Here is a 16,367-nt window from a genome sequence, read left to right as displayed (position 1 = left end):
AGTGAATTGAATTACAAAATGATATATTACAATGGATATAACCACATATTTTATAACAATAAAGATCAATAATTCCTTATGAACTATAAAAAAAACTTACATTAATTTGAAACAAATTTACAATTAAACAAATAATTTTTTTTTAATTAGTATTTATCGTGGATATTCATTTTCCTTAAAAAATTATGTAGTTAATACATTATACAATTACGTTGTATGTAGAAGTAATATGCAAGGATATTGAATAATGGTAGTTTAAATAAGTCAAAGTTATATTATGGGTTTGTAGATCAACAAATAATTTGGCACATTATAGAACATATACAATTAAGATCTAAACAAGGAATGAAAATATAATCTTCATCATTCATGAGTTATATGATGAAAGTGTTTATGTATTATATATATATACATATATTTTACATAGGTATCACTAACTACTTTACTTTAAGTCTGTTTACTTTATTAGGTATTAAAATATAAACTAAATTTGTCAGTTAGTAAAAATTAACATGTTCTGCTTAATTTATGATGTTTAAGTATTTAAAGGCGAGTAACTCGTTAAAGACTAATTTAATAAATTACATAAGATCAACATTAGACGGAGAAAAAACAGTACTAAATATTTATAAAATAAATGGAATATAAAATGTGAATAATTTTTTGTCAAAATGTACTCCTTCAAATTCATAAACAGTATTATACTAGTTGTCTAACCAATAAATAATAATGTATAATTATTATTTTTATTATGCAAACATTATTTTAATTACACACAATGGAGATATCAAAATAAAATAAATTAAAATAATGTTTACATATGGGTAAATATATATATATGTATATATATTTATTGTTCGGAATTAATTTGCATACTTTTGATTAGGAATCGATAACATTATCAAGTGTTGAGAATAACCACAAAATAATAAGATTAGAATAATAATAATTTAAAAAAAAAAACGATAAATAAAATAAACAAAAAAAATTAACTACACAGCCAGGTGACAATGTCTTGGAAGTCCAGTGGCATATTTTGCAGCTTCAAGCATCGATACTCCTTTACCATGCATAAACACAAAACATTCTCATGATGAAATAGAAATAATAATAGTAATAATAATACAATTCTTGCGAAAAATGTTAATATGTTGCATGAAAGTCAAAACAGAAATTTGAGTGCAAATTTCTTGTGATTATCAATCAGCACAGTGTAGTGTGGTATAGTGTGATTAAGTGTTATATTTTATATCAACTAAAGCAGTTATACATAAGTTTTATTTTTTTGTGATTAAATTTTGTGATAAATAATCTAAAAAATGTTATTCATAAATACCTACAATGTTTAAAAAGTATATTATATTGGAAAATTTATAAGTTTATTAGCAAAATTGCAAACAAATTATAAATGTGACACATGCTATAAACTTATATCATAACATTTTTTGAATAAAATTGAAAGGTATTCAATCAACATTTTCTAAGAAAATCAATTAAATTTTTAATAACGGATTTGTTAAAGGCATTATAAGTTATTGCTATTTCTAAGTACACAGGATTTTTAAAAAGTACTAGTTAACACTCTTGAAGATAATTAAATTTTAAAAATTTCAATTTATTATTGGAAGAAAAGTATTTAAAGATACATTTTACTTTATTAATTGGCCCCATTTAAATGCATTGTAAAATACTAAAATGTATTGGAAAATATTTATTTGGTACTTATATAAATATTTATAATGTATTTATAAATCCATTAAATATTATTTTCAAATATCAATTAATTAAATGTAGAGTGTAAAATAGACTGGCTACTGTTGTTATTGATTTAAAATATTTTCAAAGAAGGATAACGAAGCTTTAATATCATATAAATCAGATAAAATTTGATTTTATAAAAAGGCTGATAAATAATGCAAATAATTGTTTTTTTATTCATCAATTAAAAAATTAATAAATAATTTATTTGTTTGAAATTTATCAAATTAGTATTTTCTATAATGTCATTGCGTTTCTAAAACTGAAGCATTTGATTAGAAAAGAAATGAAGCAAAAGCTAATTAGTTTGAACTCAACATTTTTTCAATCACAGTTCATTGCAAAGGTCATATTTGTTAATAATATAAGTGTTATGCAATATCAGAAATTATGTACCAAACTTGCATATACAGAGCCTAATGTAAATTGATCCCTGCAATTTTCTAAAATAAAATATTGTATCCCTGCACCTGGCAACTCTATCCAAAACCAAAAGTTATTAAAATAAATAATCACAGAATTGAGAAAATTCGTAAGATTTTTAAAATTGTATACATTAATAATGTGTTGCCATTGTAGAATAAATAGCTGCATTATAACTATACCTGTTTGAAATTGGCAATGAACTGTTTTGTTCATCAACAGATACCACCTCTGCTTCATCATCAGTCTCCATTAACGCAGTACTTGAATCATACTCTGGATGTTGAATCATTTTAGATCTTAACAAGTAGACATACGTTTTATAACGCTTATACTAAAACAAATAAAAATAAAAATATAATTAATAAAAACATAATATATCCATTTGAGATAGAGATTTGGAGTAGCATTTCATGAATACAAAAAAATTGTTTTGTTTTCGATTAATTAGATGAATATGATGCTTAAGTGTAAATAATTTATTTTTTTATTATCTAAGATTAGTTTTTGAGATCAAATTAAATTTATTTAATCACAACTTTTTAAACAATAGTTTCTTAACAGAAAATAACAAGATTTATGTAAATGTGAGGTAAGTAATCATTAGTTTGTGTGACTGTATATAAAAGAAATAGTAGAGCACTCGCACAAGCATGTACAAGTCATCGCCTTGGAGTTTTAAGAGTGAACGGTAAAGAACTTATGCTCATTAATACGAGGTATATTCGAAAAGTAAAGGCCGTTCGCTTATATTTCAAAATCCACAAGTCGTAACACGTTTAAACGTGTGCATATCTGTACGTGCACTACCTATTTCAGACGTTGTTTTGATTTGTTAATAATTTTCCTAGTTGTGTATACAGTAGACAATGTCCGCGATAATCGTTGCTCTCGCCAGCTGTGAAGTTTGCCCTGTAATAAGATATTTGTGTGCAAAAGGATCTTCAGCTGCTGAAATTCATCAAGAGTTAAGCCTAGTTTATGGACCTACTGTAATGAGTGAAGGAAAGGTTAGACAATGGTGTCGTGATTTCAAAAATGGACGAACAAATGTTTATGACTAAGAGCAGAGTGGTAGGCCTCAGACTGATGAAATTGTTTCGATGCTGGACCAAAAACTGCGATCTGATTGTCGGTGACAATTAGTGCCCTGGCTGATGAATTTCTTAACCTTGAACGCACTACTATCTACACAATTATCACGGTAAAACTTGAATACCACAAATTGACCAGAGAAAACGGCCCTTACTTTTCAAATATACCTTGTATGTATTTTTTATCTATCCTACCTAGCGAATAATGTGATTATATGGAAGAAAACTGAGCTGCATTTGTTAATATGTCCAATTGAGATGGGTCAGTTAGTCTACATTATAAGAATTCTGATTTAAATTCTGAAATTTCAAAATATTTTAACTACATTTTTAGATGTTGGGAGGGGAGGAGGTATGAAATTGGAAAAAGTGGACCGACCGATTTCAAGTAGACATAATACCGAATTCAAATAACTTTTAAAAATTATTATCACATTACTAGTATGACAAAATAGTATGTTTGTGCTAAAATTACTGGTCCCCACTCCCCACTGATACCTTGAAGGCCTTTTATCAATTATCCATCAGCTATTTTTAATATGTACCTCGTACCTACAATCATGCATTAAATTACATAAACAAAAGTAAATATTTGGATATAAATATACAATATTTTTAATGAGACCATTTTTTCAAAACACTCATAATATGGACTTAGTTTGATTTGGTCACTCAGTGATAAGTGAAGACAATTTGTCATAATGGTCAAGCATACCTATATATTTTCTTATTGTCAAAACACTTGTATTTGCTTATAATGAACAGGCAACTTAGGCTAACTAAGAAAAGATGGATAAAATTATTTATATTGTACGATGCCAATAGTTTCAGTTTCCTTGGGCAGATATTTTTGCCTTGTACACTCTACTATTTGTATAAATATTGAATAATAAAACGTACTTCTTCCAGTAAATGTGACTCTTTTTCTTTATAAAATTGCAATGTGATGTTTTTAGTTCCACGTTCTGGAGGTTTCTTTTTGTGGATGTCAAGCTCTACTTCTAGCTGCCTCAAAGTATCTTCATGTTCGCGAAGTTGTTCTCGCTGTAAAAAATAAATAGGTATGTCATTATATTTCAGTAAAAATGGAATAATGTAAATAATCAAACCAAATTTAATTTTGTCGGAGCTGATGGTAATAATGGCCTTTGGAATTTTTTCTGATTTCCAACAGCACTTGGCAATCGTGGTGCAGAAAAACTAGCACATACAAAATTAATTGTATTTATCCATGAATCTAATTCCTTGGAATCACTAATAATATTAATAAAAAATAGTAAATAAATACAAATTAAAAGCTTAAAATATGAGTTGTGTAAAAATGATTACCTAGTTTGAAATAAATATTCTGCTTGATCTGCAGTAACTAGTCTAAACACATGTTGTTTTTTTGTATAGTCTGTAGCTTTAGTAGCTAAGCCATGATGTATATGTATTGCATTATGAATGCTATCACTAATTTGAGATTTCCGAAATCCAGAATCATCCTTATGTAAATAAAGAATTAGATCACGTAAAGTGCAATAGTACATTTTCCAACTACGTTTTCCTCTTGCAGCTATAAAATTTTAAGTGCCCAATATTATTGTTAATAAGTATAAAATTATTTTTTCCTTACTTTTCTTTCCATTGGATTCCATGCAACATTTTCTCATCACATATCCTTTTTTATACTCTAAAGCTTGAGTCATGACATTCTCTTCATAACTTCCTCCACTTTTGCCTATTTGGCCAGGGATTTTATTTCCAAGACCATCAATTGGTTGACTAGCAATTGCATTTTTTAGTTGATTTTCATCCAAGTCATCATCACTAAAACATGTTGTTATACATTTATAATAATTCAATTTGAATTTCCTATATTTAAAACTGTATCTTACCTTGCCCACTCAAGAGGATTAGACTTAATTGCCATGTACAATGATTTAAGAACATCTCGTGGAAAATGTTCATTATCATTTAAACCAGCTAGGTTTTCAATAAATTCATTACATGTCATTTTACGTCCAATCATTTGGCCATGTAAGTCTGTATTTAATAGCATAATGGCGCAAGTTAATGTATGTACAGCATCTAAAAACAAAATATTCATAAATTATTTACTTTATTAATAATTTAAAAATATTTAAAAAAAAATAAATCACAAACGTTAACTACAAACTTTTAAAAATGCCTTACAAAATATAAAAGGTTACAACATTGCATAAATGAAATTTTTGACATGCTTATGTAGCGAGGGTGGCGACTCTTTTTGGGTCAAGTGCAAAATTTTAAAATATGATTTTGTGCCCCTTCCCACGGCCTAAAAGGTCTTTTTACTAAGCATAAAAAAAATCAAGCGATAATTAAACTACAGATTTTATTACATGTTTTTCTGTTAACTCTTATTTTATGAAATATATTCTTAAATAAATTATCATAAGGTATTAATAAATATTATTTTACTAATAATTATTTCTTTTGTTATTTTCGAAGATAAAATCCTTATTGTTATTAACTTAAAAAATTCTTTCATTAAAATATATCAAGAAAAATATTTTAGTTTATTTTCATATGCCGTCAAAATTTGGCAAACGTGCCACTTCTGGCCCTCGTGACACAGGTTTGCCACCCTTGCTATATAATAATAATGAAACAGACTGTTTGTCTGTTTACGCAAAGGTTGTCTAAATCTACCAACATGCAATTCACTTTATTTTAATTAAGGATTAGAGAGCAGATGTAAAAATTATAATTAAAACTAAAGTTTATGCAAGAAAAATAAATTGAATATAACTCACAATCCACTAAAATAAAGAGAAAGATTTAAAAAGATATTGTTTTTGAAGAATTAAAACTAAATATTTAAATAATAGGTAGTATCTATTATACACTTGGTAATATTACCTTGAGAGTTAAAACATAGGGGATTGCAATCCAAGAACCGTTTTGAAAAATGAACTAACACCCTTTCTCTTTCTTGAGTTTCTCCGGTCAAACTGAATTGTTTCAAAAAATGTCTTAACGCCAAATCTAATGAATTTCCTTTAAAATCAAAATATTTCAAATATTCTTCAGCCACCGCTCTACTGAACTCGTTACTGAAATCATTTATTTTAATTACTTTATTTTTTATTAAAATAAAAATTATATGTTTCTTTCAATACTTTTTGCTTAAATGTCGTGATACATCACTTTTTTTGAACCCTTCCAAATAAAATAAGCGTTTTGCTAGTCTTACTGCCGAGGGCATATCTACAGCTTTAGGCGAATAATGAAAACTATGCAAACTATCAGAATCAAAATCTTCGTTTTGTGTCCACTGCTCGTCATTATTGGTAACAGAATTAGCCAACTGTGCGGCACCTTCCATTAACGCCAACAAATGTTGAACTTCTTCTTCGTCCTAAATTAAAATTTCAATTCTAAAAAAAGTAGGTAATTACAAATATAAAATGTTACATACTTTAAAATCTTGATTTTCATTGTTACTTATGTTTTCCTTGTCATTGTAATATCTGTTGTTATTTTCAGTGTCTCTAACTAAATTTGTCTTTTCTGGACCTTTCACTTGTATGACAATTCGGTGGTCTGTATGATTATTATCATAATATGTGTACTGTCCTTCTGTAGATCGCTTTCTAATCTTTGGTTCGCTAGCTAGAATAGTTGAGTCACTGTCACTTGGATCTGTCACTTCTAATTCTCGTGAGTTGATCAAGAAATCTGAATCTGCAGTGTCTTGGAAGTCAGGACTTGATATATTTGAATGACTGCTAGTTGGATGGCTGTTGCCACGATATGATCCTTTGGCTGGTCGTCGCCGATCAGACGGTGATGACATTATTGATGAGGATATGGATGTCGGTGACGTAGGTGATATAACTTTTTGAAGGGAATTGCAAGAAGCTGATGTCTCATCAGGAACATGACCAGCATTATATGTCCATAACACTCTCTTGTCTTCCATTTCAAGTGGTTTTACATTAGTATTTAATAAGGTGTTGCAAGATGATGTAATATCTTCGTCTTCAGTGTCAATACTGGTAGTAGAAGACATTGGATATTCAGAGTTTGAACGCAAAGGATCTTCAGAACGAGAGCCACGTTTATAGTTGGACATATTTGTAGGAGGAGGAGAAACTGGTGATGTATTTCCCGAATTAGGTTTTGTTATGTTTGGTCGATCATTCTCAACAGGACTACTAGGAACAGAATTTGAATTTACTTTATGGAATTTTTTGGGGCCACCATTCTTTACCAAACAATCGACTTTTCGATCCCTCTTTGGTAATAAAGAGACCTAAAATTAATAATAATAATACATATATGATAGTGAAAATAAATTAAAACCAAAAAATATCTTACCTGACTATTTTTAGACATTTTGATAACTCTTTCACCAGTCATCATAAATGCTTCATACTTAGGAGCTTCAACTTTATTTGTATTTGTTCTAGTAACCATTTCTAACGGTGGTGGATGATGTTGTGGTGGTGGAGGTGGAGAATCTATATCACGGAGTAATAACTGAGGGGAGTTTCCATCTTCAGCCAGTTTATCATGTACTTTATTTTTTATAGCAGGATCTAAAGTCGTAAATTTATCAATTTAACAATAAATCATCTAAATAGTATGAAAATATATACTAACCTCTGACTAGTTTCAGAATAATGGGGTTTTGTGCTAATCTCAAGCATTTTAATACTAAAACATATAAGAAATATAAATTAATGTTAAAATATTATGATTAAAAAAATAAAATAGACAGTAGTTACTGCACTCGAAGAATAATAATTAATTAAAGCTTAGGTATTAAAATTTAAACATTTAACTACATTTTTTTCTTTAAATTTAGAGTTCAATATAAGATCAAATACATGCTTATTGGTGATTAATAAATGTTAAAAATTTAAATTTATAAAACAATAATTTTACCTTCTTTTATGGTACATTTCCGAACATCTTCATTATTAATCTTTGTGATAACATCTCCAACTTCGATCTAGAAAATATAAGTAGGTACTATTATAAACGTTAAAACAAATATTATAGGTGTGTGAAAGGAATGACAATAATCAAATATTATACTTGATTCCTGTTTCCAATGTTTAAATTAGTAATTAATTATGTGATAGGCGAGTACACCTGTGTATGTCATTTAAATCTTACAGAAATTAATATGAAAAAGTCATGTCCCATTCAGATTTTAACCGGTGAGTATAGAGTAAAATAAAAATATATCATTACCAATAGGTATAGCGATATAAGTATAGGAACAAGCATAGAAAATAGCTAGGTAAGTATATCATTTAATTATAAGCTTAGTATATTAATACATAGGTACGATGAACACTAGTTAATATGCTACTAGTGATGTACTGTTTTTGTGCAATTTGACATTATTATTTCAGTACATCTTTTAATTTAATAACAAGGACATTTTCAAAAAGATGTCAAATGTTAAATTGTTTTAAATTATAATTGATAGTATTTGAAGTGGATAAAATTAACACAAATGTAGGATATTTCACTTAATAATCAATAGCAATTCAGGGCCAAATCACTTTTCAGATTCAGAAATGTGTGTAGGCAAGCATAAATTTTATAAAAAAATAAGAATATGCTCTATATTTCTGAATGACCATGCATAATGCCCAGATAGTATCTATGTCAAGTATAAACATTGACTAGAAAGGTAATGTTATTAGTTAAACAATAACTAATGGTTAGATAAACAGCTTTGGTCACCTACACCTAGGTCAGTGACACATCAAAATATTTTAGTAAATAGTTGAGGTTGAAACATACTACAGACTCCAAACAACTATCAGAGAATGAGGAATTAAACAAATAACAAAAACGAAATGAGCTCAAGCATCGTGTCGGAAGCACGTAATGGTAAATCAGTATCTGCAGCCATTGAGCTGCTGGACAAACGTGGAAAGACAGGAATGGCTTCATTCAAGCAAGAGCCGGGTAAGTAATGACGGTAAGAGTGAGCACTGCAATACCTGGGCGCATTCGGCTGCCGGCGTGTTCTCGATGATGTCGTAGATGACTGGCGGGCAGTCGGCGACACTGAGCAACGAGAATCCCAGACCAGAAGGCATTTCTGGCCGGGACAGGGTAACCGAAATCTCGACGGCCATGGCGGCGGAGGCCGGGGGGGCTAGGTCTCGATGCCGGCAACGGCTCGTTGGCGGCCCCACAACAGTGTACCCGACCTAGGGCTGACCGGTCACTTGTCGGGCACGAGCGTACACACCGGTGACCGCCTAAGTCATGTCTGACATGCGGGTGTGTGTTTGTGAGTGAGTGTGTGTGTGTGTGTGTGGGGGTAGGTGGGTGCGCGCGAGAGTTCGGTCGCTTCACAGGCGGCTGCGGCAGCCGCTGTTGCGGAGGCGGCAAAGCTCACGAACGGTCGGGGAGAACATGACGAGGAACGACGGCGGCAACGACTATAATACAAAATATACACGACACTACGACCAGCACGGGCACATGATACGGCCGGACACGGTATGACGGGGGGAAACGGTCTCGCGTAGTAGTGATATCCGCGACCCCGCGATGACGTCACGGTCGTCCCGTCACCCCCACCCAAGCGCCGCCGACGGTTATCAGTAAACTGTAAAGTTATCACACTAACGTCCCTGTGCGCGTATTGTACTATAATATTCGCCACAAATGAGATACATCATAATATTATATTATTATTATAAATTATAATATTATTATTATTATTAAAATATATAATTGTGATGATCATAATAATAGGTAATCATCTATTATTATTTATTACGTCAGCGGTAATTTATGTGTTGTTATTATAAGTATGGGCCGCGGATTTAATAAACATTAAACATTCAAACCTACGCGTTTGCCTATAGGCTATAGGTATTATTGTACAAGGTGATTCTTTAGTAGTTTATTCACAGAATATATTAAATGGCCAGCTGTGCCCAGTGCCCTACACTGCAGCTTACCTACTGCACCATATAAATTTGTCGGACAATATGATTTTTACAAGACATTATTTTTAAGTTATTTTTCACAATTCAATTTTATAGTGGTGATGTTTAGGTTTTATTAACTACAAGCTAAGAATATTATTTCTAAATGGGTTGATGTAGGTACCTATATATGATATCAATTTATTATAATTTAACAAATATTGGACGAATATTTAAAAAAAAATTCAAGTAGACAAATGACTGACAAATGCCTGACAAATGCCTACAAACTCTTGCCAGTCATAAAAATAATGCACATGCTCCTATATTGATATTTGTTCGCCTCGTTTACAGTTAATAGTGTAGGTAAATGGTGATGTAAATGTATAATATATTAATATCATTTTATCATTCAGAATATTAATATAATATTAATTGTTATTTAAGATTACACTGCCAACTTTGACGAACACGTGTGTGTACGGATGTGCGATTATTGTGCAGACGTGCAATTCTGCAATCTCGTTTCGAATGTGGAAAATGTTCTCTCGGAAACTATATATAGGTAGGTAGGTACTCGCAACCCACTGTTGCACCTACCTGTATATAGGGCATAGGCCATACCGTATTGTACACAGCCACGACGGGAATTGTTATTTTTTTAAGACACAAAATTTACCTTTTCTACGTGATATTTCATACGTACATCTACTTAATTAGTCCGCTCTCGGTATATACCTGGTTATTATTCAACGACGGGTTTACCGTCTAAATACGCATTTAATTGGCTTTCACGTGTTGTTCTCGTTCGTATAGGTACCTACCTCTCTGGTTCGCAACGGCGGTCGGTCGTTACACACACTCGTGCACACTCGCTGCGTATAATATAATTTAATATATTATATTATAATTTTATACACACACATAATATATCGCATCAACGAGCGTGGTCGGCGATGTCGTCGCAACAAGGTCGACTTTGAAACCATAAACGAGTCATTATAAATTATAATATAATAAATTATTATATCAATATTTGCACGAGTATCTATACACACTGCAATACGTATACGAATGCCAATGTCGATATGACTGTACATACATCAATAGGTACATAATATGTTAATATGTTTATGCTCTCAGTTGTGGATCTATAATGCTCGTTTGTGCCGTTAAGACAAGGAGTGGAGGCTATCGTGGAATTTGTTTTTTAAATCTAAAACCATTATACCCTATTGATAGGTATTAATAGTTTCATAAAAACCGTCAATTTTAACTAATATACAGGCACTTAAACTATATTAGTTTAGGGTGGGTGAAAATTAATCTCATACCTCAAGCCTACTCTTTATATTTTACTCCACTCAATATATTATTTTTGTATCAAAATTAGGGGTTTTAACAATTTCAGAGAGGCCGCGCATATGATCGCTTATCATCAGCCGACGTACCATGCTGGTACCGTCCCCCGCTGTAACCTATCCTGTGTTATTAAAAATATTTTTTTTTACATACGAAAGAAATCAGTCTCTTTTTAAATATTGGTTTTAAGTAATGTATTATAGAATAATTAATTACTATATTAACTATAAATATTCTTATTTAATGACTTTTCGTTCCAAAGTAAATTTGAGGGGACCAGTATGGTTTGTACTATGAAAAATTGTTTTTTAGTAAGTATTAATTTTGAACTGCGTAGAGTGTTAAAAGTATTTTTATTTGAATAACACTAATAACACTAGATAATCAAACATATCCTGTGAAATTACGAGTTTATTTTTTTTTAATAACTAAAATAAGTTGAATAAAATTTAAATATTAAAACGACCCAACTATAACTTAATGTTTTTATTACAATAAACAATGTCATACAGTACCTAATGATGGTTTTGATGGGCGGTGATTGACTCGATCGCCCCATAAAAGTTTTGTAAATACCACAACTGGTGTTATATATTTTGTTAATTTGTTATAACTTATTATATGGATACTACGTCTTGAATCTTGATTGGTTATTTTTGTAGTCTGTGTCAGTGTGACTTCGATTATGATGACAAGACCATCTGCACATAATTTTTGTTTTATCTTGATTTTCACAATTACCACAAATTAAGATAGTACTATCTTAATTTGTGACGATAACTAAATAATAGATTACAAATTTAATTCTAAATTCTCTCAATCTATTTTTCCGTTATGTCTTATTAAAGAATTAAATTATAACTTATGTAAAGTCTTTATACATTTCAACAAACAAACCTAAGGATCGTCGGTCTATAATTCTATATCCAAGATATATTATTCATTGCGATTTCAAATTCAGCCAAACATTTTATTTAGAACTTTAGAACACAGTATGTATATGGCTTTAACGTTTAACGCATTATGAACGGTATCTTAAATTTATCATAATAATATATATAATTTATAATTATTATAGACAACGTATAACATACCTTAAATCCCTCTCAACATTTAGCCTCGAGACTTGTATTTAAAAATGTGTTTCCTGTGTTGAAATAATACTTAAATTACGTGTAACCTAAAACAATAATCCAGGCAAGGGCGTTTACCCTTAAAATAATTAAATATCACTATAAATAATATTTATTAATATATATATTGTCGTTGGAACGTCCCAAATTCCTAATTGAACGGATGATTGCAGACTATGATGTAAATATTATGTAATAGGAATACATACCGAATGAATAAATAATCTTGACATCAAATTAAAGCCAAATACAAAACCATCTAAATCAAAGAAATATAATAAGTACTATTGTTTTCATGCCACATGAATAAATAATTAACAAATGAAGTAAAATATTTACTCATAAAAATTGCATTTTTATTTAAGTTTTCGGTTACAAATTTGGAATATCTGCACTTACCAAATGTTAAATGTATTAGCTTCTATTCACGAATAGCAGAGAGAAAATTTAAATTTTTTAGTTTACGGCATCTTCCAACACTAAAAATTGAAACTAATGAATTATGAGTTGACTTTAAATGTATTTTAAAATGTAATTTTAAATACCTATGTTTACCTACAAATATGTTACAACAATAAATATAACGTATAATTTATAAATAAGGTCATTTGTAATTACATAAACCATTTTAAAGTTGCATGTGAATTAGTAAATATTATTGGTAAATCTAAAAATAAATAAGTCTTAAGTAAGTTCTATAGTATATTAGTATATACGTATACATAATTCAAGTCCAAAAAAACATGTTCGTAGAATAAGACGAAGGTCAAATCTTTAACGTGATTTTTTGTTAGCTTATTAGAATGGATACGCATTGAAGTGATATCTAATTTTGTCAACATTTAAATTAATCAAAAATTTGATTCTTATTCGAATTTATGATAAAAATTTGGTTTTTGAATAAAAAAAAACAATAACTTGTACCGTATCGCTTAAGCATTACACGAATTATCCACCAAACGCTGTGTTTATATAATATACCTATAGGCTGTAGGTACTACGAAATTCATAGTTAGGTAATAATAAAGTTATACAGTCTGTTGCCTTACCTCATAAAAAAACCTGATTCAGATCAAAATTATCATTTCGCATAAATATAGTGTTGTATAGGTATAGCAAGTAAAATATTATAAAATTAATAAAATATAAATGAATAAATGGCTATTATAGCTTTCCGCTTTGCAGGGCACACGCTGTGTAACTACAGCAGTATATTAAACATTATACGCACATATTATGTTGTACACTAATCTACAATTCGGTCAGTTCGTTTTAATGAATGAAAACCTGTGTGGAGGTACTTGGAATATTGTAGAATAATTCGCGCTGCAAACATCAATGAGTGAGTCCGAACAGAGAAGTGCGCACGCCACGCTGCAAAAACGGCGATGAGCGCCGACCCGAAGCGTTGACTCTCTTTGAAGTCAAATACACATATTATTATTATTATTATTATTATTATTATTATAGATGTATATGATACGTTGCACTGGGTATAATATATATGTATAAAATCGAATATTATATGCAAATAAAATACGAATAAAAATATCACAGTGGACGTCGCGGCGCGGACCCGAGAAAAAATACAATTTCTGGTAAACGTGTTTCGCGTAAAATGCACATTTTATAATACGCCAACCGGCTATCACATGTTTATTACATAAATTATAAAGGCAGATAACGATTTTTCGTTATTTACACTTTGCAGCAGCTCGTGCCTACCTATTTGCTTATACCATCACTATATATACTAACTGCTTGTATATGCCTACGGCCTACGCCCCGCTGCGTCGCACCTCCGTGGCTTCGTAGCGATGAATGAAAAATATTTTCACACGAACAGTCAATGGACGAACGACGCTGGGACATGTTTCGTGAAATGCGATAGTATACAACTATTATGTTTATTGTTTGATATTATCAGAACTGGGCAATGGCCATTAGCTAGTTTGAAAAAATATTTTTTTTTAACTGTTGAACATAATTAGTTAATTAATTACTAGGTATATGACTTAATAACTTAACTAGTTGAAGTATACACAGAAATAACTTCATTTTTGTAAGTTAATTTGAAAAATAATATATCTTAATAGTCAAAATCATGTTTAATTGTTTTAACTGAAGTTGAAACCATAAATTAACTTTTTTGTTAAGTCATGCTATAGGTACACTTACACAATGACTTTATAAGTACAAACAAATAAAAAATTAAAAAATTTATACATCATTTATTATTTATAAAAAAAATTGAAAATTGCAAACATCACTATATATTATGTCTAACCCCGGGTGCAGATGATTAAAAAAATGAATCAACTTTTCTGTAACTTAGTTAAATTAATATTGCTCTCTATATCAACTTTAAACTTTTAGAGTTTAACATATTATTTGTTAACAATTACAATTGTTGTAAAGAACGTACGTACGTACTCCAAATTAAAATAAAACTAATAAAAAAGTCATAACAATACTACCTTACGAGTTACGAGGTATAATTAATGACGCACAGTTTAGGGTAAAAACTGTATCAGATAGTTAATTTAATTCAAATAGCGGGGGGGGGGGGGGTTAATGGTCAGGGATAGATGACATTTGGTACTTAACCTAAGTCAACTAGGATGCTGTTAAAATATTTGGGTGATCAATAATAATCTCAAGTTTGCATTAACTCGAAAAATGTCAGTACCTGTCTATCGTCTATGTGAAAAATAAAATAATTAATTGGTATTACATAACTATTGTTATAATCATAGTCAGACGAAAATGCAGGTGGTTTGGTTTTGACGTGAAAAACTGTATGGTAAAATAATATAAAATAATACATGTCTTAAAGTCTATATAACACCAAAGGAAACCATTGATCTTGTCATTAATATACGTAACTTTGATGTGTAACAAATATAATATGGTATATACAAACTAAACCAACTACCTACATATATATCCAGGCACAGTATTGGCAGATCAAAAAACAAAAATACGCACAAAGAGTGAAATAATAATAGTATGTCCTCGAATTCTATTCAGAATAATATGGAATGTCGATTTTGTCGCAGTGCTTACATATGTAATCATACAGAAACAGAATGCACGAATCAACAATATTCGCATTTGAAGGATGGAATTATATATATTTTCGAAACTTCAATATAAGTGTTTCGAGTGTTAAACGATTTATTTTGCAATTGGTTTTCCTTATATGTTTTTGGTCCGTGTTTGGGTGTATAAATGGCTGCACTTTTGAATGTAAATAGGCATTTAAAAAAAAAAAACCTTGCCACGAATGTTTGTATTTTGTAAAGTTTACTAGGCCATTCGGCCGTTTACGGAACGATGACGACGATAACGAAGACAACGACGTGTCGGCGGTTATACCGTAAACGTCTAAAAGAAAATAATTGGCAATTAACAACAATAATTCACTTATTCAGTTTTGCATTTCCTGCACGATGGCTTCTACGGTAGAAGTTCTACCCCGCAAAAAACGCGTTTTACAGTTCAAACGAATAGAAAATTCGTTCCATTGCTGACACTACTGAAAACAAAATAGATATGCTTCATTTATGAATATATATTATTTAAAATACTCTTATACGCCATGTAGATATCATAATACTTTTAACAGTGAATAGATATTTAAAAATAAAGAAAATAATTTC

At 30.1% G+C, this 16,367-nt stretch overlaps 1 protein-coding gene across 3 annotated transcripts; it reads right to left on the bottom strand.

The window, feature by feature from the left end:
- Positions 1 to 9,793, bottom strand: LOC111031415 (PH and SEC7 domain-containing protein 2). Of its 3 annotated transcripts, none has more exons than XM_022311354.1 (14): positions 9,269 to 9,792; positions 8,193 to 8,259; positions 7,908 to 7,961; positions 7,623 to 7,843; positions 6,721 to 7,557; positions 6,422 to 6,660; positions 6,162 to 6,355; positions 5,156 to 5,348; positions 4,894 to 5,087; positions 4,605 to 4,833; positions 4,385 to 4,529; positions 4,176 to 4,319; positions 2,364 to 2,515; positions 1 to 1,060 (listed from the first exon to the last, which is right to left on the bottom strand). In XM_022311354.1, the coding sequence occupies exons 1-14, from the start codon at positions 9,404 to 9,406 to the stop codon at positions 1,045 to 1,047; spliced, it is 2,823 nt and encodes a 940-aa protein (XP_022167046.1). In that variant the 5' UTR covers positions 9,407 to 9,792; the 3' UTR covers positions 1 to 1,044. The 3 variants fall into 3 exon arrangements, with proteins under 3 accessions (XP_022167046.1, XP_022167040.1, XP_022167032.1); XM_022311340.1 differs by lacking the exon at positions 1 to 1,060 and adding an exon at positions 1,950 to 2,237 and having other exon boundaries at positions 9,269 to 9,793; XM_022311348.1 differs by lacking the exon at positions 1 to 1,060 and having other exon boundaries at positions 1,949 to 2,515.
- Positions 9,794 to 16,367: the final 6,574 nt, after the last annotated feature.

This window comes from Myzus persicae, unplaced genomic scaffold (genome assembly GCF_001856785.1).
Source record: "Myzus persicae strain clone G006 unplaced genomic scaffold, MPER_G0061.0, whole genome shotgun sequence".
Taxonomy (NCBI): Eukaryota; Metazoa; Arthropoda; class Insecta; order Hemiptera; family Aphididae; genus Myzus; species Myzus persicae.
This window is presented reverse-complemented; position numbering and strand designations above follow the sequence as displayed.

Coding starts and splice junctions, on each gene's coding strand:
- LOC111031415 (XM_022311340.1), bottom strand. CDS start 9,406: ATGGCCGTCGAGATTTCGGTTACCCTGTCCCGGCCAGAAATGCCTTCT. Junction 8,260..9,268: donor CGGCAGCCGAATGCGCCCAG/GTATTGCAGTGC, acceptor TATATTTTCTAG/ATCGAAGTTGGAGATGTTAT. Junction 6,661..6,720: donor ATGAAAATCAAGATTTTAAA/GTATGTAACATT, acceptor ATTTTAATTTAG/GACGAAGAAGAAGTTCAACA.